Here is a 25,815-nt window from a genome sequence, read left to right as displayed (position 1 = left end):
ATTTTCTTTCGTGACATTATTCATTAAGCTTTAACCAACAGCTAAAGTTCAAGTAATGTTCAAAAAATGAAACAAATAAAAGTGGTTTTTTTCAAATAGACCAAAAACCTAAAATCTTCTTGTCAAGTTTTGAATGGCCTAGACACCTGAAATTGAACCTGTATTACGTTAGCATAAAAGGCTAACAAGTTCGTCTTTTCAACGTGGGAATAAAATGTGTCATTGATTAAGACGCTTATAATGAAACAATTGCAAATATCTTGGTTGTACTACTTAACATATTGTTTTCTTGCTTTATTAATTTTGGTTTTTAGAAATATTTGTTCATGAATATTACCTGAGATAACATGACTACGAAATTCAACACCCTAGATGATGATTGGCTCTAAGACATGTGTGCACATGTAATCACCATCAATATTTATAGCTGTTTATAAAATCCTGGGTAATAGTTAATAGCATGTGAGGTACGGCACACAGGAGGGGGACACCAGGCGCGCGGTGACACAGGTAACTCGTTATATTACTTTAGAGGTTTATTAGGTTGTCGTTATTGTAGATAATATATATCATGTTAATACTTTATATCATCGGGTGCTTCCTCTCCTTTTCATATCGTCATTGTTAATTGAAAATGCAATTATGTATTTTTGCCAATAAAAATTAGTGTTGTATATCATTCTTTTCAGGAATTACTATTTCAAACACTTTCTCACCGTTTGTTTTAGATAAAGTTATAAGTATGTTTTCTTAACTATAATATCTACCCAATTTTTGTATCAATGTTATTAATAATACAAAACCGTTATAAATTTACTGTTGAACTTTGCGTTTTCAATTGAAAAATACATTTTGTTCGATCATGGATTTTTATATCTTATGCTTGGTTTGAAAATGATGTGTGTAAATATTTCGACATAGAAAATGTTGCACTTCAGCAGAATCAGACGTACAAAGTATTAACAGTTCTAGTTTCAAATTTGAAACTGCAACAATCTGATTAGAATTGCTATTTAATCATTTATGGCTTTGATTAGTGCAGCAATTGTAAAGGTTATGACGACATCACATAAAAGCATACATGTGTTTAACGTATGTGTATTGTATTTGTATTAATGTTGAGCTTGATAATATGAAAAGATATCATACTTCTATGTAAGATGTCTTAAAGGATCGAGATAAATTATAATAATAAATCAACATACAGTACAGTATACATATATGTGTGTTTCTATCAAATGTTAATAAAAATACCATTACTATTCAATCAGCAAAACAGCTTGTGTAAACCACCAAAGCCACATTTTTATTTTTTTCCTTTTAATTTTTGTTTGTAAATGCATTTTTTTTGCAGTAGCGCATTAAGTGTTATCAAACCACATAATGCGATTTATTTGAATAAACGCCCACTACATTTCAGAAACAAAAAGTAGTTTATATAATAAGTGCTTGCAGTACATCTACAAAAAATGTGAATGCGTATTTCTCTCAATACACTCTCTAAAATGTTAAGAAAAATCTCAAAATAGAAAATGAATAAAATTTCCGTTAAATTACTAAAATTCTAGAACACATTCGTCAGATAAGGATGTGTGCATTAACAATATACACTAAACTTAATTGTTGTAGACGATAATAAACCGTCACTGATTTAGCTGATTGATTTAATAAAAAGATATAAGGTAAAAGATAATGCAGACTATCATCCTTTTCTTTTTCTATGATATACTCTTTCGATAATCATGTTATAGAGGATGAATCACTAGATACCAAATTACCCTATATCTGGTAAAACAATTCCACCCTTGTCCCTTTCCCATTGACTTTCATGAAAAATAACAACCTACATAATGTATTTGAAATGAGTTTATCCTCTTAAAACTAAGGTCAAAAGTTTTTAACCCACTACGTTGCTTTCATGACCTTACTGAAATTAGATAGCCTCCAGGAGAGCCAGATTTCTCTTCTATTTTAAACTGATAATTTTGTATCTCCCTACCTTGAGAGAGTAAAACTAAAGTACCAATTAACTGTCGATTTGTCACGGCCGTGCTGTCCATCCCACACACATTGTTTACGTGAGAATAATATGAAGACATTCAATGAATATCATTATGCTAGAATTATGTAAAGAGGAAACGTTTTTCTGTTTTCTACCAAACAAGTTTTCGTTTCTCATCTATTAAGACGTGTATTTCATACGCTAATTTGAACTTAATAGCTAGCATGACAGTGTGGTGTAACAATCTAAAATTAATTTGTGTACATAGAGCCTCTCGTTTTGATGTACATCATTGAAGACTCGAATGTGTTGTCATGGTCCATTTCTGTTAAATAATCCTAAAGAAGTGTTGCCGATTTCGGTTTGCTTTAAAAGTGGTCATCAGCGCTGTCATTCAAACATTTTGTCTCCGTCTCGTTGAGCGCCGTCGTCGCGAAGCGTTACTTGACCGCCATCTTGTTGCTAATGACGTTAGGGTCAAAGAACGATAACTCTATCGTCCAAACCCGATACGATTTCTACTAACCTAATACGACTATATATTTGATATCACGTGACGTCATTTTAACCAATAGGAATACAAGATTCTTGTCTGAGGCGGGATAATACAATAGCTTGATGCAATATACCGCTCGTTTTTCCTTAATGCATATCGTACCTTATTACGCATATTGCAATACAATTGTTGAAGTTGAATGAATAAGAGGGTTAAAGTGAATTCTTCTTGTTAACTGAAGAAAACATTTTAAAGTAATGTTTTATATAGTCTAATGTTAATTATATGGCGTACGTGTTTTAACATACATGTAAAGAACGCCACAAATTAGGAATTAATAAAACCCCACCAAACTGATAAAAATCAAGTAACTTTTTATTTTAAAAGCTTTGTATTCAGGAGCACAGTTAGGAATGCTTTAGCCACGGAAATGTGATAGACTTTCGATACTTTCATCCTTAAGTTGGGGCACTAAATGTTCCCTGAAGGACGAAACAGCTGTTTGCAGTAGCTGAAATGTGAAAATATATCGTGGATCTTTTATACAAGCAGCTGGAAAGCTATATCTATATATTATTATTTCAAACATAATTTCAGCAACGGAAATGAAACAGACTGCCTTACCTTAAACTATCTACCGTATTTACCTACATTATGTATTCCTCTGTACTTCACGCTTAGGTCCAAGAGTTTGAGAGTAGAGATAATGACATGCGAATAGAGCAAAACATTTGGAAAAGTAGTGTTTAAATATGTACATGTATGTATCTCAGTAAATAGTCAATAAATCCAACTTGTCGTGATTTGCGAATATTTCTTCGCGAATTTTGCAGACATACAAAAGTCAGTAGATAGCCACAGCATAGTGATAGGTACATAAATTTCAATTCAACCATTTTCCCGTTAAAATCAAGCTCTCTTTTAGAAACTGAAATCGTTAAATTAGCACCCCCGAAAGTTTACAGTATCGACTGAATATGATGATAAATGTATATTTCAAAAGTGCCGCTAACCGATTTAATAGAGTAATATCACTCTATCACCTATAGGTTTGCAATGACATGCATTGCTGTTTTAGAGCCAGTAATTACTTCTTGCTGTATACATTACAAGACGGTTATTACGAACCTCTGGGGACCACGAGTAATCATTGTTTGTTATACACGTATAACAGACATCTGATGGGAAACTTGACGAGAAACGAAAGTTTCCTCGTTACTTTCGGGAGGGGGTACATGCCATGATTTCTGTTAGTTAAACTACTTAAGCTGTAAATGCGATCTCAATTCCGATTTTTTTGAGTGCCAATTTTAAGGAATCAATTTCTTTTTTTTTGTGATAGCTTTATCAAGGCAGCTTTTAAGATATTACATTATCAACTGTGTATTTGTGAGAAAGTATAGTGTTTCTGATGAAAAACAGTTCACAATTGGTACTCGAGAATGCATTGTTATGGATTATAGGTCTATAAATATATCAGACTATCTCCTTATGACCCATAATAAAGTATTGCGCTTGTATCCATTGCTACTCCCCTAAAGATTTATATAGCTGTGTTATAAACACCTGTACTACAACAGGTTTTTGTAACATAAGATATTTATAGCTAAAATATAACTTTCAGAACAAACATTTACAACTCAAAAACAAACAATATAAAACAATATAACACTTTAACGACACTTCATAACATAACGTCAGCATAGACATAAAAACTACGGTGACGTCATTAGATTATTACAAACAGGTACGAGTGTACTCTCTTAATCACAGGGACTTGGCACAAATTCCCAAACAACGGTCAAATAGGTAGAATCCATGGGTGGTCAAAAGCGCTCTTAAGTTTGTCGTCGGAATTAAAAATTCAATTCCAGCGATTTTAAAATTTTGCGATCTGGCATTCATCGTTTATAATTCTTAAAGATGCAAACATTACTCAATATTTTGCTGAACAATTTTTCTCAATGACAGCAATGTCCGGCGAAATCGCGAAATAAAATCACCACCAAAATAATCGGCTATGTGGAATCCTGTATAACTGGGCATTTTTCGCGATGATTTGCTATATTCGCGATATCGAGGGACTGTTAGTATGGCTAATTGCGTTCTAAAGATAATGCATAGTTTAAAAATCACATTATCAAAATAACAACAGTTTGAATACATTTTGTTTTCCATTTGAGTGAAAATTGTCAAATTGTTTACTCGCGAAAATTGCATGATACGCGGTTTATTCAAAGCGCTGTATGGACTGATATGTGAGTTACACGTAGCGGTACTAAAACCGAAGGTTGCTTTCTTCTTTACAGATTTAACACTCCCGTGTAAGCCGTAAAGGTAGAATCAAAGATGACTGTTATGAAATCAGATGAAGACCAGGAAGATAATGTAAGTTGAATTGCCAGAGGTACATACTATTTCTGGTTCTTTTCTGTTACCACGCAGTTCCCCTACTGTATATTTCATGGCGCAATGCTTTCGAAATACCAAAGCAATCATTACATGTTTCATCTCATCCATAAATGCTTCACGTTTTTCCCATTGTTGATGTCATTTTCGACAACAACAGAGAAATAGTATCAACTAATATATAAGCCAGTGGGCAAATAGCTCCTAATGTTAGATTGTCGATATTAATGTTATTATTAAGTGGTTAAAAACCTCATTAAAATAATCAAAATCCGTGTAAGCAGCTCAAGCACTTGTTTTTCCTAAACATATTTTATACGTGTTATCAAAACTATTACTTTAAGGCATAACGATTATCATTACATTATTATTACTGCGGTCGAATAATTATATTTTGTTTAATTTAGTATTAAGCGGAATACAAAAATCACACAACATGAAGAACAAGATCAATAAAAACCATTCAATTTTTATTTGAAATCCCGCTAGACTTGTATTCAAATCGTTGATTCTTAGTCATTTGTATAATGATAGTAGAACACGTACGGCGATTCTATTGTTACACGAATAGCCAATGGCGTAGCAATGTGACAGGAAACATGGGGTCATTTCACATCTTTTGGTGGTAACATATGAATGACTCGATTACAATCAGCTGCTTAATCAAATTCGTTGACGATGATGGGTGAGAAAAATATTCATTTGAGTGAAAAACTGTTAATATAAGGAATATATTTTTATTTTGTTGAGGTAATGAGGGTATACTGATAATGGAGCCCGTGTAATTTTATGTAACCCAACTTCACCGGGGTTACATAATTTACACGTGGGTTACATAAAATTTACACGGGCTCCATTATCACTTTACCCTCAAAACCTCAACAAATATGAAAATATATTCCTTAAAATACTATGATGCATGTACAATTGAGTATTATATTTCGTTACCAATCAAGTAAACGCTTACAAACGAGTCACGGAAGAAGCTATATGTGGTAAATTTACGTTTCCTGAATGCCAGTTACAATTTTCTCTAGCAAGAACAACAGAATTGGACTGTAACGGTGACAGATGACCCGAAGGTGATGGAGCGTGGTAACTGGGGAGGGAAACTCGAGTTTGTCCTCACGTGTGTGGGATATGCTGTAGGACTTGGGAACGTGTGGAGGTTTCCCTACCTCGCATATAAAAATGGCGGCGGTATGTAGTCATCAGCCAATCAATAATAATAATAAAACAAACTGCAAATATATAAATATGTCATATTTATGAAATCATCTCATTTGCATGCAACGAAGAAAATATTATGATAAATCAACGTAAGCCAACTATGTTTTGTTTAAAAAAAACCATTAAGTGCTTATGCAACTAAATTATTTCAAAATCTGTCATATTCATAAAATAACTGGTTTTTATTAATCTTGCTATAAATTGTGCATGTCTGGGAATATTTAAAACATGCTTTATTTAGATATGTTCTAAGAATCACTTGCAACTTCTAAAAGACAGCTGGCGAGTGCCGCGTTATGCTTATATACCACCTCTGACATGAATGTCATGGGGGTTCTCTTCCTGATCACCACTGTTTTTTTGTTTTTTTTTACAGGAGCCTTCCTGATCCCTTACTGGTTCATGCAGCTGTTTGTAGGAATGCCTCTCTTTTACATGGAGTTGTGTTTCGGCCAGTTCGCCAGTCTTGGACCACTGGCTATATGGAAAATCAACCCGCTGTTCAAAGGTAGTTAGAGAAGACGAATCCCATATTGCTCTTTTGCTTTTATTTCTTGTACCAAGCTTGATAAAAAATGAGATAATACTGTACATACGGTTGGATTTTACATTAACATTCTTATTTAAGCCGTATTAAATATTTCTTTTTTCGCTGATGCATTTCTATTTCAACGAAAAAGCTGACCAATTTAACATCTTGATATGAAACCTTATGAAAAAGACATTTATGTTTGTTGTACAGATATAATGTTTTAGGACATTTATGTTTATTTGACATTTTTGTATATTGTACAGATATCATTATGATAACTTATGACATTTATGTTTAATTGTACAGATATGATATTTTATGACATTTTTGTATATTGTACAGATATCATTATGATAACTTATGACATTTATGTTTAATTGCACAGGTCTCGGGTATTGTTCTGTTATATCTTCCGCTCTCATCGGTCTATACTACAACGTCATCATCGCCTACTGCATTTATTATTTCTTCGCGTCGATGACGGACCCGTTACCATGGGCACTGGGAACAGTGGCGGGATCTAACAGTACGAATGAAACCGTTATTGCAGGTATTTACGTTTTAGTTATGTTCGGCCGGGTTATGTAAGTAAACATGTTTTCAAATGTAGCATGGCGTTACGTTAGCTTCAATACGAATAGACTTTTTAAGGATTTTTCTCTTAAACACTATATGTCATATCATTGTCTCGCTTATGAACGCAAATGAAGTTATGTCAATGTTTTGTCAATAAATAAAAGACATCACCTTTGCCTTGGGCATCACACTTTTGGGATTTCTGATTTCTGGTAACTTTATATGCATTATATATCTACCTTCAAACAATGCATTTTTTATGCGCTTTTCTCACACTGAGAAACAATAATTTTTAATGTTATTGCATTTTTTGGATAATTTCTACTCCTTCATAATACAATAACGATTGAAAGACTGACATTTGTTCTTTCTGTCACTACACGCGATTGATCTTTGAATGATGATCACTGTAAGAAGTACTAAGTATGATAATCACTGACAATGGTAGGATAATTTAACTTTTGACTTGTCATCTCTGTGTTAACAAAAGCGGAACGAAAACTGCTGCATCATGTGGTACAATGTACAATATCGGTACTTCCACCATATATCAACTGTAATAGAAATCTCCATGAACGGTTTCTGTAATCAATCTGCAGGGAAGCAGTACACCACTTTACAGATAGTTGGATTAAATACAAGAACAATTAATTTATAATATACCGCATCCATTATTATAACGCAACAGAAAGCACAATACCGAGCAAATGTTATAAACACACTGCCTCACCATTCGCCTAGATTGGCCGCCCAGTTGAGGAATATCCTAGGTTTTTACTTAGACCCATCATTGTCTATACAATTGTCAGAGTTTGCTCCTTCAAGGCTCTCATTATCAGGACAATGCGACAACTGATTTTCCCATTTCCAGTACAATGTAACCGAAAGTGTTGTACTATTTGGTATTTCACAGTATGCTTCAGCGAGATAGCACTTAAACGGATTAACGTATCATCACAACATGACACATGAAATCTTCGCATCGTCGGGGAGTTCGTCCTTAAATTACCTCAGCTGTTTTAAAGATATAAAAGCAAACTTATAGCGCGTTAAGTACTGTAAATTAACTTATTATCACCGCGAAGTGATATCTATACCATTAATGTTGATAGAAATTTCCATTCAAATTTGCAAATTTTAATATTCGCGAACTTGTTTTTGAATGGAGATCGCAAAAATAGGTATCCGCGGAAGAGATTTGGTTTACAGTATTATACTGTAAATGTACTTATTTTGGCACAAAAAAAAATCCCCATAATTGATTTTGAACTTGTTAGCGTAGTGCTGAATTCGCGCTTTCGCAATAATAGCTATACTAACATTATATAGAAAACGCTGTCAGCGCAATCATACATGTATTTTAGAAAAAAAATTTTTTAGCACAAAAAGCGCTAAAACAGGATATCTACTAAATATGTACTCTAAAAGTAAAACAAAACGAAACTTAATTAACCAAATAACATAAGTACACGTTAATGAAAAAGTGAAGTGATTGAGAAGAGGAAACTGCATATGGCTGTTCTGTAGAAATCTTTACCTGTAAGACAAAACCTTTTAGGACTACTGTACGTACTGTTGTGTGGGTTAATGCTCTTCAGTTTTAAATCATTTCTGCTCCACAATGCGGCGAACACTAAAACTGCTAGTTTGCGAACAGTGACATTTTACGTTGAATGGGTTGTCATTGGGGACAGCATGTTCTTAAATATCAAACTTTAACCATCCTAAGGACTAATATTCTACAGCTTAAGAGGGTCTATAAAACATGTACTCACTGCACTGATATTGGGCCCCTCTGTATCGCCTTTGTTGTTTCATATATCCGTAAAATCGTTACCTCCGTTTTTATTTCTGTCTCCAAGGGTATCGTGTGACGTTTAAACATCCACTTCACTCATGTTAAGAGCCGCCATGTCGCGTAGATTTAAGCATGTTTCTGTCCCAAATGTACAAGTAGGCATAAATTAACAGTGAGACTCAAATCAATAAGTTTTTATTGGGGATCGTTTATTCGTATTTTGTGTCATGTTAGAGAGATCTCAACTTTATCTATGTACAAAAAGAAAGATATTTCTTTGTGAATTAAATGGGCAAAAGAAGAAGAGGCGACATCATCCAAAACATAGTGTGGCAATTTACTCTTGGGGGAGTATATGAACTACCGATGCTTAATGTGATCTGTGCTCAGATACAATCTGTAGATAATTCATGCCAATTGGGGAAATGGCAGTATAGTTAATATTTTAAGGCGGTTTGAAAGGAAATTAGACTTGGGCTTTTAAGGTTTATAGATTAAATAACTGGACTATCAAGGGGGCGTGATAGGGTGCAGGTTTAAGCTTGGCTTTCAACACTTTAGGTTGCCCTGCTAATAATCATATTAAGTAGCAATGGATTGCATGATAAAGAAAAGAAAAATAACAATGTTATGTGTTAATGTATATAGTTGATTTTCATTTGCAGGAAAGAATGCTAGCAACATTTCTACAGTTTTGGAGAAGTCTAAAAGCGAGAGATATTTCTAGTGAGTTCAAAATCTGTTCAAATAAAAAAGTAAACGTACCCCAAACTGCTCTTTATGTTATATTTAAGATTTATTTTAGGTATACTTCTTCATTGAAAAGCTTTTTTCCCCACTACTCCTTCAATGTCAATGATGTGACAAGTGATATAAACAACAATCGAAATCAAAATACCCGTTATACTTCCTTAGGTAACTCTGAACACAAACACCTCATTATTTATTGTTTATCTCTAAGTCATGAATGTGAGGCTTACGTACACAAGTGGTAGCAAATATGAAAACTTGTAGCACGATTTTAAGACCTGACTTGTCATTTTTTTAAATGAATCTGAAACACGACGTAAAACAGAACAAATAAAAAAAATAGTTTTTTCTTTTACTTTTATTCTTCTTATTTTCAGTGAATCTGTTTTAAATATGTCGGACGGATTAGAGGACATTGGAGGTATCCAATGGGAGCTTGCTCTTTGTCTCCTAGCCGCTTGGTTTGTTGTGCTCGTCGTCCTCTCAAAGGGAATCCAATCTCTAGGGAAGGTGTGTCCCCAACACTTACACTCCTTTAAAGCCTGATTTACCCAACAACTCCAATGTTGTTATCATTGAATAACTATACGTTATACTGTAACGTTATACATGGAATGCTATAGTGCTAGTAGGTTATACTGAAACGCAACTCTTCTCATCCAAAATCTAAACCAGACACGAGTTTGAAAGGCCCATGCTCACTGCTCTGGCAATAATTATCGACTGGGGTGACACTAATCAATCGCCTAGTCTCGAACAACATAGTGCGACAGCATTACCTGGGTTTTTGAAAGAGGATTTACTTGGTGGGATATTGGATTTTTCTCCTTTAAATGAGGGAAAACGGGAGATTCCGGGAGATTAAGCAAATGCGGGAAATTTCTTTTTGAAATTCCGGAAGACTCCCGAATAATCCGGAAGAGTTGACAGATATGAATTATTGCTGTCTTAACATCGTAAATTCGATCGTTTAATAATTTACTGAAAGAGTAGAAGGTGAAATTTAAATGTCTATTGATCACATGTGTACAATGTAATAGATATTACTTAAGGCCTTTTTGTAATTTTGATACCAGGTAGTGTACTTCACGGCGACATTTCCATATCTTCTGCTAACAGCTCTGTTGATCCGCGGGGCCACACTTCCCGGGGCTAAGGATGGTATATATTACTATCTAACCCCTACCTGGGAGCGGCTTCAGGATTCTACGGTAAATAACGATATTTATAAAGAATAATGACAGGATATCATTTTTATGATTTCAATATATTTTTTTCTCAACATTTGCTGTTGGACGTCTTCAAAAAAAAAATGAAACGTAATGAAATTATTGTTTTTATCCTCTTATATTTTCATTTGCCTTTGTTTGATGTTTTTAGTTTTTGAGATGTTTTTTTTTTGTTAACTATGGATTTATTTATTCGCCAGGTGTGGAGCGACGCGGCCACTCAGGTATTCTACTCTCTGAGCGCATGCTCCGGCGGACTTATTCTAATGTCCAGCTTCAATAAGTTCGACAACTTTTGTCTCAGGTAAATGATATCCATTGTCATCAGTAACTCAATATGGGCCATTTTTGCATTTAACAAATATACACCCTATATATATATAAGATGATACTTATATGTCTGCAAAGTTCTAGCATCGTTATAGACCAAAGATGTCATAACAAAAGAATCCTAAGAAATGGTGACATAATAGTACAGTTTCATATAAAAATAAAGTTTTTTTGTTCAGTAAAATTGTCTTAACGACATACTTTGTATAAAGATAATTCGCTTAAAAAGTCTTCCTTTTTCAACCCAGATTGCCAACTTAATTACAATATGACCTGTGTATAAAGACCACTTGGTTATAAAGGCCATTTTTCTATTAATCAATAAGTCGGTCTTTATAAACGAGTTTAATTACATCTACGAACGGTTTTGTTGAAAAGTTTGAAGTTGTCCATACATATAAATGAAAACAGTATTTCTTGTTGTTTAAAACAAAGCAATATCTAGATTGGATTGCATCAACGCTTCTGGCGGTATGCATCTCTTACTTCACTTCAAAGTGACATATTGCCGCGTCATGGAAAACGGTTTCTAAATACCACCATAATTGTTAAAAAAGATATATTAAGCTCTTTGTATTCATAGGACGAGACCTGGGAATACAATGTTGAAGACGAATAAAAAAATAAATCATTTATAGAAATAATTTATTGTATCAATATTACGTGTACAACTACATACTGTCAATGGCCTGCGGGTAATTAGCCGTACGCACTGGAAGTGTCTACCACCTGGGAACAATCCAAGTCGTTATATTTCCACCAATCTATCGACACCTTTATATTTATTTTTGATAACCTTGCTGCGTAAGACGCCTTTCCCAACAATTGTTACAGTGCACTATGCTACTTCGCTAGTCATTACGAGCCTTAACACGTGGTATCCAAGGGCGCATTCTTGAACTGCAACACACGATACTAAGTTGTCTTGTTCCCTCAAAATTGTTCTTTATCGCATCAACAGCAACACACCAAAACGACATTGCACAAATCTGCTACATATACTTCATACTGAGTAGCGCCCATACAATCAACCAGTAAACAAACCGGTAGCCATAAAAGTAATCATTAAAACACAACATATAGACCCATATACTATCTAATCTAGTATGGTTTAATATTTTTAGCATGGTAGCATATCTTAGACATACAACTGCAAGCTCACTGTCTGCGTTCCGTGATTGTCATCTTTTTGAACATTGGCGGTTGTAAATGTATTAACACACTAGCTGGTGCATCGGCAATATGATACAAATAACCATTAATTAATGACGGTAAATCGTGTTTTGCACCCACTACACAATACATGTATGTCAAGAATGGTGATTGGCATTTTACCTGTAAATGTTGGAAAGATGCGGCAAGATAATATAATCTTCTGTACTTTTAAACCAAAATATCATGTCCTACTTGTTCAATGCCAATATCAACTTTTATACGTGTCCATGTGCGCATTTTTTACACCTTCACAATCACAAGAAGGCTAGCGAACACTGGTGTGGAATGTTCATGCACACCATATGACGAAGTTTCTAAGTCTTAAAGTGTCTCTCTTGATGGTTTGTCGTATCTGTAGGTCGGAGGGTTTGCCCCGGGGTCGTACCCGAACTTAATCAATGCCGGTGCAATCTTGGCCATGTCACGCTTCACGTCTTCGGGGAGGTGGTCTGCCCATTTATTTAGAGCCGCTGTGTTAACAGGTTTCTGCAGCTGTGCTGTCTTCTTCTTACTGTTGGTATAAAATATAAGAAATAAAAAAACTTGAAATATCGCCGAGTTAATAAACATATGTTGATACAATCATTATAATACGTCAGATAGAATTCATACAAATGATATGGGTGATTGCTTCAACTAACATTTTTACAATACCTGGTGCTTAATCTATCGATATTGAAGTGTCAAATCACATAAGATTAAAGATTAAAGACAAAATCACAAATTAACGAAGTTTCACGAATTAACTGACAAATCTCAAACCTTTTGAGCAGTTTTAACCAAGCCATGGTTTCAAGCTTTAAAACACATTTAAACATAACGATGGACTACTGTTTCTATGCGGATATACTTCTTATTGTAACCTCAAGGGTGTTATGGGAAAGACATATGACAGCTTGTAAGCGCAATGCCACTAGATAAAATAACACATATACCGGTTATGTTCGTAATAGTTAAGGATCCTTCATCTACATGTAGGTATGCCTATAAATTCCAGAAAAATAGCAACAAAAAAGAGGCGTCGCCTACATGTAACAATTTCTTTAATTTGGTGTTTTGATCAGTTCTGGAATAAGTATGACTGTACGACTTACTTTGAAGCAAAATGCACTTTGTTGGTTCTCACATATGCGGAGTGCTGGAGGACAGCGGTGTTCCAGGGCACGTCTATGAAGTCGAGAATGATCCTCATCCATTCCTCGGGATACTGTACGAATTCTTCATACCTGATCGCTATACACCTGTCCGGTCCAACCTGCTTGCATTGGAAGCCCAGAAAATCCGCTCCATTGCTCCAGCGCTTCAGACAGTCGCGGACATCGCTGTTGTTGTATCCTGTAACAGTCAATTCCCTGGTTCTCAAGGAATGGCAAACGGCTCGGCCGTCTCGAACCATCAAAAGGAGTTTAGAGTTTGGAAATATTTTGGCCAGATACTCGGCGTCTTTGAATGCTAAAGGGTCTTTGCTACACAGACGAGGTGCAGGGTCGCCACTCCCTTTGATAATCTCGAGTATGAATGACGACATAGCAGCATCTAATACGTCATCTGTCACTCCAGCTCGGTCAAGAATATTTTTTTCTTTCATTGATTGTTCCCATTTCTCCCATCGCATTCCGAGAACATACGGGATTACCCGAGTTTCCTCTCCACACCGGATATCCGGATGTACGTCCAGCATAACTCGAAGTAAGGTGGTGCCACTTCCCGGCATTCCTCCAATGAGAATCAGTGGAAGTTTCGCGTCCGCTGATGCTGAAAATGGACTCCTCCTCGGTCTACTGTTCAGTTCGTCGTTATCAAGGTCATGTCTATCGTGTGTATACAATAAATAAAATATAATGAAGAGCACAATGGCGAGGAAAAGTTTGTTTCTTTTCTGTGCTCGCATCTCTGTCAACAAAATAAAATCCAAGTGTGAACTTTGTCTGAAATCACTGTGGGTTAGTTAGAATGCAGAAGTTCGCTTCTTCTACATCTCATATGATCGCGTCTACGTCCGAATTGACCTTTGCCTGAAATCACTTTAGGTGAATTAATGTACTTCATAACTACATATCAGTATGCAATGGAATACCCTGTATGCTTATGACAATGTTAACATTGCATTAATAAAAGCGTTGCAAATTGCCCGGACCGTTATGAGCAAATGTACCCCGGGGCGTGTTCCACGTACTGACAATGCACGAATGACAACAAAGGCCACCCCAACATTAACTCAGTATTACTTAAGAAGTAGCCGGGGGTTTGTTGATATTACAGACGTTTGCATTAGTACGGATAGAAATTTTTATATTTAATTTCAAGAAGTCTATGTTTCAATGGCAATTTTGTTATAATTTTTCAAATTCGCGGTTATGTATCAAAGGTGTTTTTATTCATAATTGTTGTTATTAAAAAGTCATTACAGGAACAGTTAGTTTTGAAAAGACAACATAATTGATGTAATGCTATCAATGTTGATATAAGTAAGTTCACGACTAAAATGTAACACGTTGCTAAACATCTACCGACAAATTGGGTTTACATATTGTAAGTCATTTGAACGAATACTACAATGTAAATACAATTCTTTACCGGACTGCTTTGTAAATATCATGTTATGATTTATATTTCAGTGCCTTGCATTCGAATAGTTAATGATTTGTGTTGTAGTTGGTTTTATGTGAATATATGCTAGAATGTATTATTTTCATGAAAAGCTAATGTAACCAACAATTGAATAAATAATTGTATAATAGAACAAACTGCTTGACTACTAGTATATTGTGCTCTAAAAATGTGCATCTTTAAAACAATGTTTTTCTGTCGAAAAAGGAAAACCTCCTCCGACAATAGATTACCATAGCTAGAGGTATTACTGATTTTGCTATTTTTTGTTAATGCTCACAATTAGATAAATTTCTGTTTTTTTGTGTGTACAAACTCATTCTGTCGTGTAATGTTGTCAGTTTTCGATTACGTTATCACCGTAATAAAATTAGAATTAATAAAATAAAATTACCCGACACTCTTTTTAAGCATATATTAAGTATTTGCTTACTGATGTGAATGCGGCTTCCCTTTGATTCATTACCAGGTGTGCAACTGTTAGCACTGTTGCATGCGCTAAAATGCGCGCCGTAGTCTCCTTCTTCTCCGAGACTTGAGAAACAGTCAAATCAATGTCTCTCCGTAATATGAATGTCCACGGGAACTTTTGAACCATCTCAGGACCTCCCTAGTGCCTAACTCGAATCAGAGATTTGACTGTTGTAGTACCGATGAAACAGATGTATACTAGCGTATTACAATACTATTGTACCACAGCTGTTGTTGATTTGAAAAGAAGAGGAAGGTGTTCTAAGAAGGAATGAAAAATACAAACTTATTTAACACTTGACATTTATAAGCGTATTGATTTCCTTTGATACAGGGACGCCCTCATTGTTCCCTGTATAGACTGCCTCACTAGTTTCTTTTCTGGCTTCGTCATATTCACGGTGTTGGGCTTCATGGCGAATGCCAAGGGCGTCGACGTTAAGGATGTAGCAACGGGAGGTAACTCTTACATAATCAACATGTTATCCACAATGCTTTGACTCTTTTAAAGCTATTTATTGTTTATAGCAGGGTATGGAAATAGCTGAAGAGATTTAGAATAATAAAATGACCTAAACTTTTTTCGGATATTATCATCCCTGCACCATGTATTCATGTTAATTAAGTAATATTCATTAATATTACCACTCTTGGTGCCCTAGAGGTACAAGTTCAGTGTTTGAATAAAGGGACACATACAATTCCTGAACACAATATCTTGCTTGTATTGTAACTGCTTATGGTTATCCTTGAAGGTAAAGAATAAGGACACTTATGTTACTTTAGTTGTTTCAGCCTTAAAAATGAACACTGAGACTATGCATGGTTCCAGGCAGTGGTTTGGCCTTTGTCGTGTACCCAGAAGCTATCGCCAATATGCCAGCGCCAACTGTATGGGCCATCCTTTTCTTCTTCATGCTACTCGTCATAGGCTTTAGTTCACAGGTAAAACTTTTTTGTTTTGTTTTTTGTTTGTTTAATGATTGCGTTGATGCTGAATATTCGCTTTTTAGCAATATTATCGTCATTTGATTGATTTTGAACTCCGTCCAAAAGCTAAATAGAAGCTGATGGTTACTATTGTCTCTATTGAGGTATTGATTAGTACGGCGAAAGCTGTACATGTGTTCCATGCAAAGAGCAGTAACTGTTACTGCATTACACACCTTTTCATACATCTCCGGTACATTCGCATACAATGTTATAATGGATTTCTTTGCTTTGTATAAGGTATATCTTTCTTTATTGTATATTTTGCTGTGTCAATTTGGTGTCCTTTATAGACAGGTTTGACTATATCTTATTTTTATACATCTATGAAGATCGATAAATCATTGAATGATACCCTTATTTCCATATTTTAGTTCTCCATTATGGAATGTGTTATGTCATCATTCATTGACGAGTATGCGCATGTGCTGCGGAAGAGCTGGAAAAACTCTTTCATGTTCCGGATTTGTGTGGCCGCACTGTTTTATCTACTGGCATTACCAATGACAACAAGGGTTAGTTTATTATAATACCTTTTTTTACCCTAGAAAGTGAAATAAATTTAAAAGAAATATTCTCTTTAATAATTAAGGATTTTGATATAAATTATGGATATTTCTAACCTACTGTTATGCTTTCCTTTGAAAATAATTAAAGTAAGACTATGTTATAATTATGAAACTGTGTCCATGTACATCAATATGTATAACACCATTTTAGAGTTTGAAGGTTTTCTCTCCACTATTACACAGGGCGGCCTGTACCTATTGGAGCTTGTAGACTCGGCAGTCAGTGGTTTCCCCTTGTTGTTTGTGGGTCTGTTTGAGTGTATTGTCATTAACTGGATATATGGTAAGTAAAACAATTAGTGCAATATAAGTCTTAAAACTAAAAGAAACGTCATTATGCCACGAGGGTTGCTTTTAGGCTGGGACGTAAACATTCCGCATGATCTAAACTATTCACTCAAAAAACACACTAAGAAATGCTATCTTTTTTTTGACTGCATAGAATGTCTTAAAAAACAACAACAGAAAATCCCTTAAAACTATTATCTTCATATTTGTAAACCAATGGCTTTGCTCTTCGCAGGGTACTCTAATTTTGCCAAGGATATACAGTTGATGATGAAGCGGACACCATGGGCTTACTGGGCCTACTGCTGGTGTGGAAAAACGCCTCTCGTCCTGTCCGTAGGTCTTTTATGTTTACTTTAGGTGGTGTTACTAGAGAGAAGTTGTACCCATTTGAATTTTAATTATCAAGGAAAGCGGAAAAATAGCTATCGAGTGGACTTTGTACAGCATTAATATTTCTTTCGCACTATCGCTCTATTTACTGTTAATGTTGTGATTTGCGCGATACTGATTTGACATTTATGTACACTAGAAATTATTTTATGAAAGCTATTTCGGCGATCGACTCAGCTTTGCAAATATCGCAAAATCATATACATATGCATTTTTTTCCGCTCTCTTGGCGTTACGTTATGATGATGATGAAGATGATAATGATTACGACGAAGAGGATGACAATAATGATATTTAATTAGAGTTCTCCTTTCTGGTAATTACAGGTAGTAATCGTATTTAAGGCAGTACAGTACGAAAAGATCACACTCCTGGGGTATGTCTACCCGGCCTGGGGAGAGATGTTATGGTGGCTCGTTACATTATTCCCTATACTGGCTATTCCGGGCTGGTTCCTCTTCTACTACTGTACAAATGGAGGATATCATGTAAGTAACCCTCAATACTGTGTTATTCATTACAGACACAATTTTACGTTTTAAAGATTTCATTGGCTGCATGTAAATGTTTCTTTTTTAAACATTTATCGTGAAATACTTTTCGCTGTTTTGACTATGCGAAAACTTTGATATTTCATACATCCCAGGAAGTGAAAGAATACCTATCAAATGATCAAACGTTCTAAGTTTTTTTACATAAGAAAACACAAGTACATTGTACCTTGTAATATGTTTTGTTCCTAATCTTAGTCCATATGTTCGGATTGGATGCGCAAATACTAACTAAAATAAGCCTCATTACAGTCGGAAATGGCGAGACAAAACTTGCACTGCCACTACCAAAACTGCGTTCCTTTCGACCACCTGTCCGTCGTCCACTGCTTAGTAATTGTATAACTTGTGGAAAGAGACGGGTTAATACTCTATAACAAATACGGTTAAAAACAAAATGAATAAATACTGTTCTTCTTACGAAGGTATTGACGGAGCTGATCAAACCTCTGCCAGACTGGGGACCAGCTGATGATTCAAATAGAGACGGGATTCGTTATAAAAAGAAGTCGGCTCTGAAGATCATGATGTCGAACCGAACATCGTATTCCAGTTATAAAACAGGAAATCATAACAATGGATTTATAGGTGACCCGGGTTTGTCACCACCGGGATATGAAGAGGCTACACATATGTGAAGAAGCGATGTAAATTATGAATGATACGCTATTACATCTGCGACTTTAAGCACTAGACCGATGCCCATGACTAGTACTTATATAATTTTACAGCCGGACTAGTGCCAATTGTAATGAACTAGTCCGATTGGACTAGATGTTCCCCATGCGATTAAAGTTGGTATATAAAGACTATATTTTTACAACGCATTTTGAGTGCATTCTGTATGCAAATATTTCTGTCCGGATGCATCATTTTGTGAGAATTTGCATTCATGAATTTTGTGTAATTAATTTGGACTAGTGATTAAACATTTAGATAAGTGAAATCACGGGGTTTACTAGTCCATATGACTTGCAGCGAAAAAAAATAACATCACAGACTGCGTTAATAAAATAAATCAAAAAACAATTATGTCAGAATTAATTTCTTAATTAATTAAGAGTGATAATTGTGTTAGATGCCGACCGACCTCGATAATTCCATGCATGTTTGATATGGATTAAAAGCAAAATTAAACCCCGCGAAAGTCATCTCGTTTACAAACTCAAAGTATTAATCGTTATTTGCAGAACAAAGAAAACAAACTAAAACATTTCATAGGACATTCTTCTATCTTAATTGTCTACATCATATCAGTTGTTGTGGTATGAAGTCCGTCTTATTCGTAGTCACAATAATGATAACTTTGCATGATACATGACTATTGCTGGATATCACTATGGAATTTTTAAAAATGTCTTACCATCTGGCGAAAGAATCTTTACTCTCACATGAATGAAATGAACATATCGACACCACAAGTTGATATAAATAGAGTTTCCCCGACAAGTGACTGTTGTTTATCATATTTATCAAACTCGAATTACATAATTGTCAAACTTTGAAAAGAGCGAGTGTCATTTCAAAATTTGAAAATTAACTAACGAGAGTTCAGATAAACATGGTAAACAACAGTCACGTGATGGGGAACTTGTTTATCCCATAACTTTAACTCTCTATATATACCGTGGTGATCTGTTGTTTCTCGTCACATTCATGAAATATATTGTCCAAATACAGTCAACATTCTGTTGTTTATACTTTAGATAAGCACAATTAAAAAGAAAGTGCGCTATAAGTAGACCAATGTTGAAAGCCAATCGAAATAAAGACAGATTGAAAATGACCAATGAGAGTCGACGGAGGTATTTAAACACTTGGATGTGTTAACGTAAACGATAATCAATTGCTATGTGATTTATCAGATGATTTTTCCTTTGTGACACATGCCTAGTTATGGGATAAACGATGACATCATAATTCCGATATACTCTGGCATCCTGTTGTATCCCAAGGTACCAAACGGAACACCTCGACCGTCTCCTCGGGACTAGATGTTGGAATTAGAATCAGATGAGGTATTCCGAATGCTATACGCTAGAAAAAAAAAAATTACAATGTAGAACACTTATTAATATTGTTATACTTTTCGTTTAAAGATGCTCCACCGCCGACAAATGGTATCAAAAACAGGAGAAGACGATTTAGTATTTTTCTACAGTTACAAAAGTTACCTACTTTATACCATTACCAACATCGAAAAGTATGACCTTCTAATTTTACTTCAAGTTAAAAATATGAAATTAATTAATTGCATCCCGAAATAAATCCCGAGGCACTATATCCTATATGGAATGAAGTACTGCTTGCGCATGCACCAAAGGCAAAATAAATTATTCTATATTACTTTTTGTGTTAATTAGATATATATATACACGATAATACACCAATTATTGTTCAAATAATGAATATCATTTATGCTATGTCGACGGTGGAGCATCTTTAAGAAGACTATATTTTGATAGATAACAAATACTTGCGTAAAATACATTAAGATTCATAAAATCAAAACTTAAAAACTTAATATTGCAAATCTAAATCATTGCTTGGTAGGTGTTATTTCTGTTGGACCCGCGGAGATTTTGAATCTCTATATTCAGTTTGTCATTTTCTAATGAAAATCTCTGTTTCTCCAGTTGTGTTTTCTCCACGGCAGCTTTGTGCAAACTTCGCATATTTTCGATTTCTAGTAATAACTTTTCATTCTCTAACGACATCCTCTCCTTCTCTAGCTGAGAAACAGATTTATTTTGTCTTATCCTTAGCTCCTCACTGGTGGCTCGTAATGTCTGTAGCTCAAGCACGAGTTTCTCTTTCTCCATCAGTATTTTCTCCGTTTCAAGGAGCAGTTTGTCCTTTTCAGTCCTAATTTTTTCACACTCTAGTTTATATTTCTGCATTTCTGCCATCATCAAGTTTCTCCGCACATCCACTAGGTCTGTGTCGCCCATAGTGTAATTATAATTGTCCAAAGTGTTATCCGGGTTACTGTGCTTCCGCTTTTGCCCTCTGGGAGATTCGTTTGTCGGTATAATGCTAGGAACAGACCCGAGAGACTCCGGGTCATGTGCGGCGTGTACGATACCGGAACTCGTAGCGTACATATCGTATTCGGGCTGTGACGTAACCGGGTCGATGAATTCCACGTCACCGTAGCTGAGTTGAGATCTGGTGCTCTCTGGACGACTGTAGAGATAAAAACAAGTTCATAAAAATGTTTGTAAAATAAGAGAAATAAAAACAACAGAAAATTACATAATACCAAATACTAGATTGTAGTAAGATGAATAACACTAGCAGGTTAAATATTAGTAAATCATCCAGAATATAAAACTGATTAACAAATTCATGAAGACAAGATTTCAGTTTTAATTTAAAATGAAAATAAGCGTTAATTTGCATTTCCCCACCTTAATATTACACACTGATAGTAACCTATTTGTCTTGCTTTCATTTACCTTTGGCCCAAAGTTTAGCCTGCAGTATCCACCTCTAGGCCATGTACTCATTGTGCATTTGTTGACAAAACTAGTCCTTTGTATTATGTGTGTTGTTTCCTGTTGACATCAGGTACTTAATTGCACGCAGTGTTTGTTGATCGCTATATTTACCTTTTTACAAGCATTTTGTTAATGTTGTTTAATGTTACCTGTCGCCTGCTGTATCCACGTGGTTTGCTCGCATCATCTCGTCCACAACATCCACTTTCTCTATCTTTACGGGAACCAAACCGTTTCCTCCACTGTTTTCTGAGGAATGGTACGGCTGCATCAGCATTTGTCGCGGCTGTATAGAGAGTGCTGGCGGATTCTGGCTTTGGTGTTCATCGAGAATAGATTGTTCTATAATAGGAAAACACACTTATTTTAAAATTCAAAGCATGAGAATTATGGAACCTTCGTTGTAGCATATTTTACAATATTTTATTTTTTACTTATCGTAACGGTACTTATTGTACGCGATGCCTTTACCCGAGCCGCAAATGTGAATTTTATCTTTAAGTATTTTGCAGATAAGTTGATTGATTTATGCCTCAATACTTTTGTTACGGTTAAAGTCGTGCTTGGCAATGATAAAACAGCTAAATAGCAAATATACCAGTGTAAGCATGATTTGAGTAGTTCTTAAGAAAACCGTTTCATCCCGCTGCAATACATTAGTGCATGTCAACCACTATCCACATAGAAGATATCCAAGTACTTGGCAAATGTATGACTGTTATTTCAAGGTTGATTTGAGTCACAACACTAGGGACGTCCTGGTTACACACAACACATTACATAAAAAGAGGGCGTCCGTAGAGATGCCGCTGACAAATGGATTTTTTCACAATCAAAAACCAGGAGCAGACAAATCAGTATGTTTTTCAGTTACAAAAGTTATTTACTTTACACCATCATTGAATAGTTTGAGCTGATAAAGTAAAATTTTAAGCCGATGAAAATGTTCGCTATACGCAAGATTGGATTAGGCCTACTTAAAATCAAGAAATGAACGAATCCTTTCGAAAGGTATGACACTTTCCTTGACCTTTTGATTAAAATATCTAGAACTGCGATGTGCCATTAGTATCGTAGTGGCCTGAAAATGTTCAAGTCATTTACGTTGAAATCCAAATCTAAACGGAAAAAATGCCATTGGAATGCCACCGAGAGGTAATGATACATGTACATGTTAGTTATGTGACGATTATTTTTAATTTGACAAACAAACCAAAATCATACTTTCCATTGATAGTCTACAATATTACACTATAGACATGAAATAGCATTACTACGGTATCCGCGTCACGATCAAGCTAAGTGGTTTCTTAGCAGACGATGTTTGTCTAGAGCGTACTCACCTGCCCGCGACACTGTGCTCAACAAACTGTCGACAGGGATGCCATCTTTATCCTTTTTTGTACGTAAACAAAGATTCTGCCATTTCTTCTGGACCTCAGACACGGTCCTGTGAACATGAGGGTTTGTGAGGTTGACAGCCTGCGCTATCTCCACCCATGCACGATGTTTGGAAGCAGACGACACAACCTCGCCTGGTTTAGGTCTCAGAATTAGCTTCCGTTTGTCAAATTCCCGAATCAGATGTTGAGTCTCCTTGTGAGTCCATTGTGGTTTTCTGTTTCTTGGCGTAACTCGGACAATATCTAAAATGTTGTTCGCATGCATTATAGACAAACTAGTCTGATATACTGTGTCTGCCACTCAGTGCTTTGTTCCCAATGCCCGCGCCGCGGTATGACCTCGCTAGCTCTCTCTCTCTAGTCATCGCTAAGCCGTCGATAAGTAAGCCGGCTGGGAGGCACTTACAGGGCAGTTCTATAAATAAACTTAGCTGACTGTAGTGTGTCTCACATACAGTTGAGTGATGCTCCATAGCAGACGACGCTCCCACAAGGCCCCAGATCTCCAGGCCTATGGCTTTCGTTCGAAGTAGGGCACTTAATTATACGACCAATTCTATCTCCGCTCGATATCGTCACTGAAGTGGTTTCTGGGTGTGTGTAAGCGTTGAGCAGACGAAATTATATATATTTTACAGAAGGGCGTTTTTATATGTATTGCAATGAATAAAGAGGAATGAAGGCGTCGGTTATCTAAAGTGACATTCGACTCCGAATACGACATCGGTTAAGCCGTACAGGTGTAAGGTGAATATTTGTTATATGTAGGCTTACTTTATAATTCCAGAGCTTACAAGTTTAACTAAACCATTTAAGTAAAATGACTTCGCTTAGCCTAGGAGAATTTGTGGATAGAGACAATCCAAGCCATGCAGGTACTCATTTAGAATCATTAATAGTGGAAAAATATGCTCGAGATTATGCTATTTCTTTTTTTTTCTGTCCATATTACCCTTTTTGTCCAGAATATATATATGGGTGACAGTTTTTTGTAAATATTCACTTAAATATAACACTTTACAACTTGAGCACATATCCTGATGACGTCATGCTCTCCTTGTGTTTGTAAATATTTTGTTAGGACTCGCAAAAGAAATCACAAACACTATCATTACAAATAGAGATTGAACAGTGTTTTGATTGCGTTAAAGGTGGTATGAACGCAATGGAATACAGACATATTCAATGTAGCGCGTTAGGGCTACATGTAGAATATGTCTGTATCCCATTGCGTACATACCACCTTTAACGCAATCAAAACACTGTTCAATCTATATATTTACATAAATTAAGCTATTTTTTACATGTTCGTGTTCAAATTTAAAACGATGTTGGTTGCTAAGCTGGGTAACTACGGTAGTCAGGATGGCCGTAGATATAGTTCCGATTGTTGAACGTTATAGCTGCAGTTTGATTTGATATATATTAATGAAACCTTTCAATAATTTTTAAAATATTTTTTTTTCCAATTTGATCATATATCAATAATGTCTATTTCAAATAAAAACTGAGATAATTGAGGCGGAACGACTACCGGCATGTATCGTTGTCAGGGTAGAGATGCGGTCCGAAGTGGAGCGAGCCGCCATATTTGATTTTTAACCGAGGAAAGTTACTGTGATATAGCCTGTTGAGTGTTGATGGTATGACCGTTGAGCTACTCCATATTTGTCATGTATGGATCGGTCTACGAACGCGATATAGACTAAATTCTACATAGTCATGACTTTTATTTTATTGTACGGATGATAGACAAGTGTTTGCATGGTGTCTGACTGACGTAACTATGGAGTTCCCCGAACATTTCTGAGGAAAGCCCCCGGTTGTAGCCCAGACCAGCGATTCATTTTGTTGTTTATTACCGTTACAACATATGAACACATATTCTGTTTTGATGTCAAATACATATTTAATTGGATCTCACAACAACTCTTTATTGTTATTTTGAAATCCGACAACGAGGAAACTTTGTTTACACTTCATACAGTAAACATTAGTCTTGAGACCAATAGAAGACCGAAATCGTTTTTAGTTTTTTAGTTTATAATTAATTTAAAGCAAATCTTTTATCAGTGAAAAGGTAAAATGTCAATTAAGTAATTAAAGTTTATTTAGATATATGACTTAAAATTTTACCAAAGCGTGAGCTAGAAGTAGTCCGATCCTACTTTGGGTTTGTATTCATACCTCGTTGCGTTTACCTTAATTTGAAAGCAACTCCCCTCCCGTTGACTATATAGTGGCATATGTAAACATTACAAACATAAAACTTTCAAACTCGTTTTAAAGTAACAAAAATATGCATGTTAATTTCATTTTCCAATTTAGAATACATGCGATTGTCGTCAGCGAAACAGAGAACGCTTATGTTCATGTTTACTGGTATCACTATGATAATTGACTGCTACACTAATTAACAGTCATTAAGAGATGTATCAAGCTTTGGTATTAGATGAAAGCCAGAGATGAAGAC

The 25,815-nt window shown here is 35.5% G+C and overlaps 3 protein-coding genes across 3 annotated transcripts; 1 reads left to right on the top strand and 2 right to left on the bottom strand.

Annotated features, from left to right (window-relative positions):
- Window positions 1-432: 432 nt before the first annotated feature.
- Window positions 433-19,468, top strand: LOC138315267 (sodium- and chloride-dependent glycine transporter 1-like). The gene is made up of 16 exons (XM_069256156.1): window positions 433-510; window positions 4,808-4,886; window positions 5,945-6,107; window positions 6,514-6,645; window positions 7,055-7,219; window positions 9,709-9,769; window positions 10,171-10,303; window positions 10,870-11,004; window positions 11,223-11,326; window positions 15,983-16,107; window positions 16,481-16,593; window positions 17,013-17,153; window positions 17,391-17,490; window positions 17,731-17,835; window positions 18,219-18,376; window positions 18,865-19,468. Exons 2-16 carry the CDS (start codon window positions 4,848-4,850, stop codon window positions 19,075-19,077), a joined length of 1,887 nt encoding a protein of 628 aa, XP_069112257.1. The 5' UTR covers window positions 433-510; window positions 4,808-4,847; the 3' UTR covers window positions 19,078-19,468.
- Window positions 12,889-14,458, bottom strand: LOC138315269 (protein-tyrosine sulfotransferase 1-like). Its single transcript, XM_069256158.1, has 2 exons — window positions 13,662-14,458; window positions 12,889-13,078 (listed from the first exon to the last, which is right to left on the bottom strand). The coding sequence occupies exons 1-2, from the start codon at window positions 14,456-14,458 to the stop codon at window positions 12,889-12,891; spliced, it is 987 nt and encodes a 328-aa protein (XP_069112259.1).
- A 184-nt stretch (window positions 19,469-19,652) lies between the features above and the next one.
- On the bottom strand, window positions 19,653-23,840 carry LOC138315268 (myb/SANT-like DNA-binding domain-containing protein 4). The gene is made up of 3 exons (XM_069256157.1): window positions 23,283-23,840; window positions 22,089-22,281; window positions 19,653-21,625 (listed from the first exon to the last, which is right to left on the bottom strand). Exons 1-3 carry the CDS (start codon window positions 23,605-23,607, stop codon window positions 20,974-20,976), a joined length of 1,170 nt encoding a protein of 389 aa, XP_069112258.1. The 5' UTR covers window positions 23,608-23,840; the 3' UTR covers window positions 19,653-20,973.
- Window positions 23,841-25,815: the final 1,975 nt, after the last annotated feature.

The sequence above is a fragment of the Argopecten irradians genome, chromosome 2 (genome assembly GCF_041381155.1).
Source record: "Argopecten irradians isolate NY chromosome 2, Ai_NY, whole genome shotgun sequence".
Classification (NCBI taxonomy): domain Eukaryota; kingdom Metazoa; phylum Mollusca; class Bivalvia; order Pectinida; family Pectinidae; genus Argopecten; species Argopecten irradians.
This window is presented reverse-complemented; position numbering and strand designations above follow the sequence as displayed.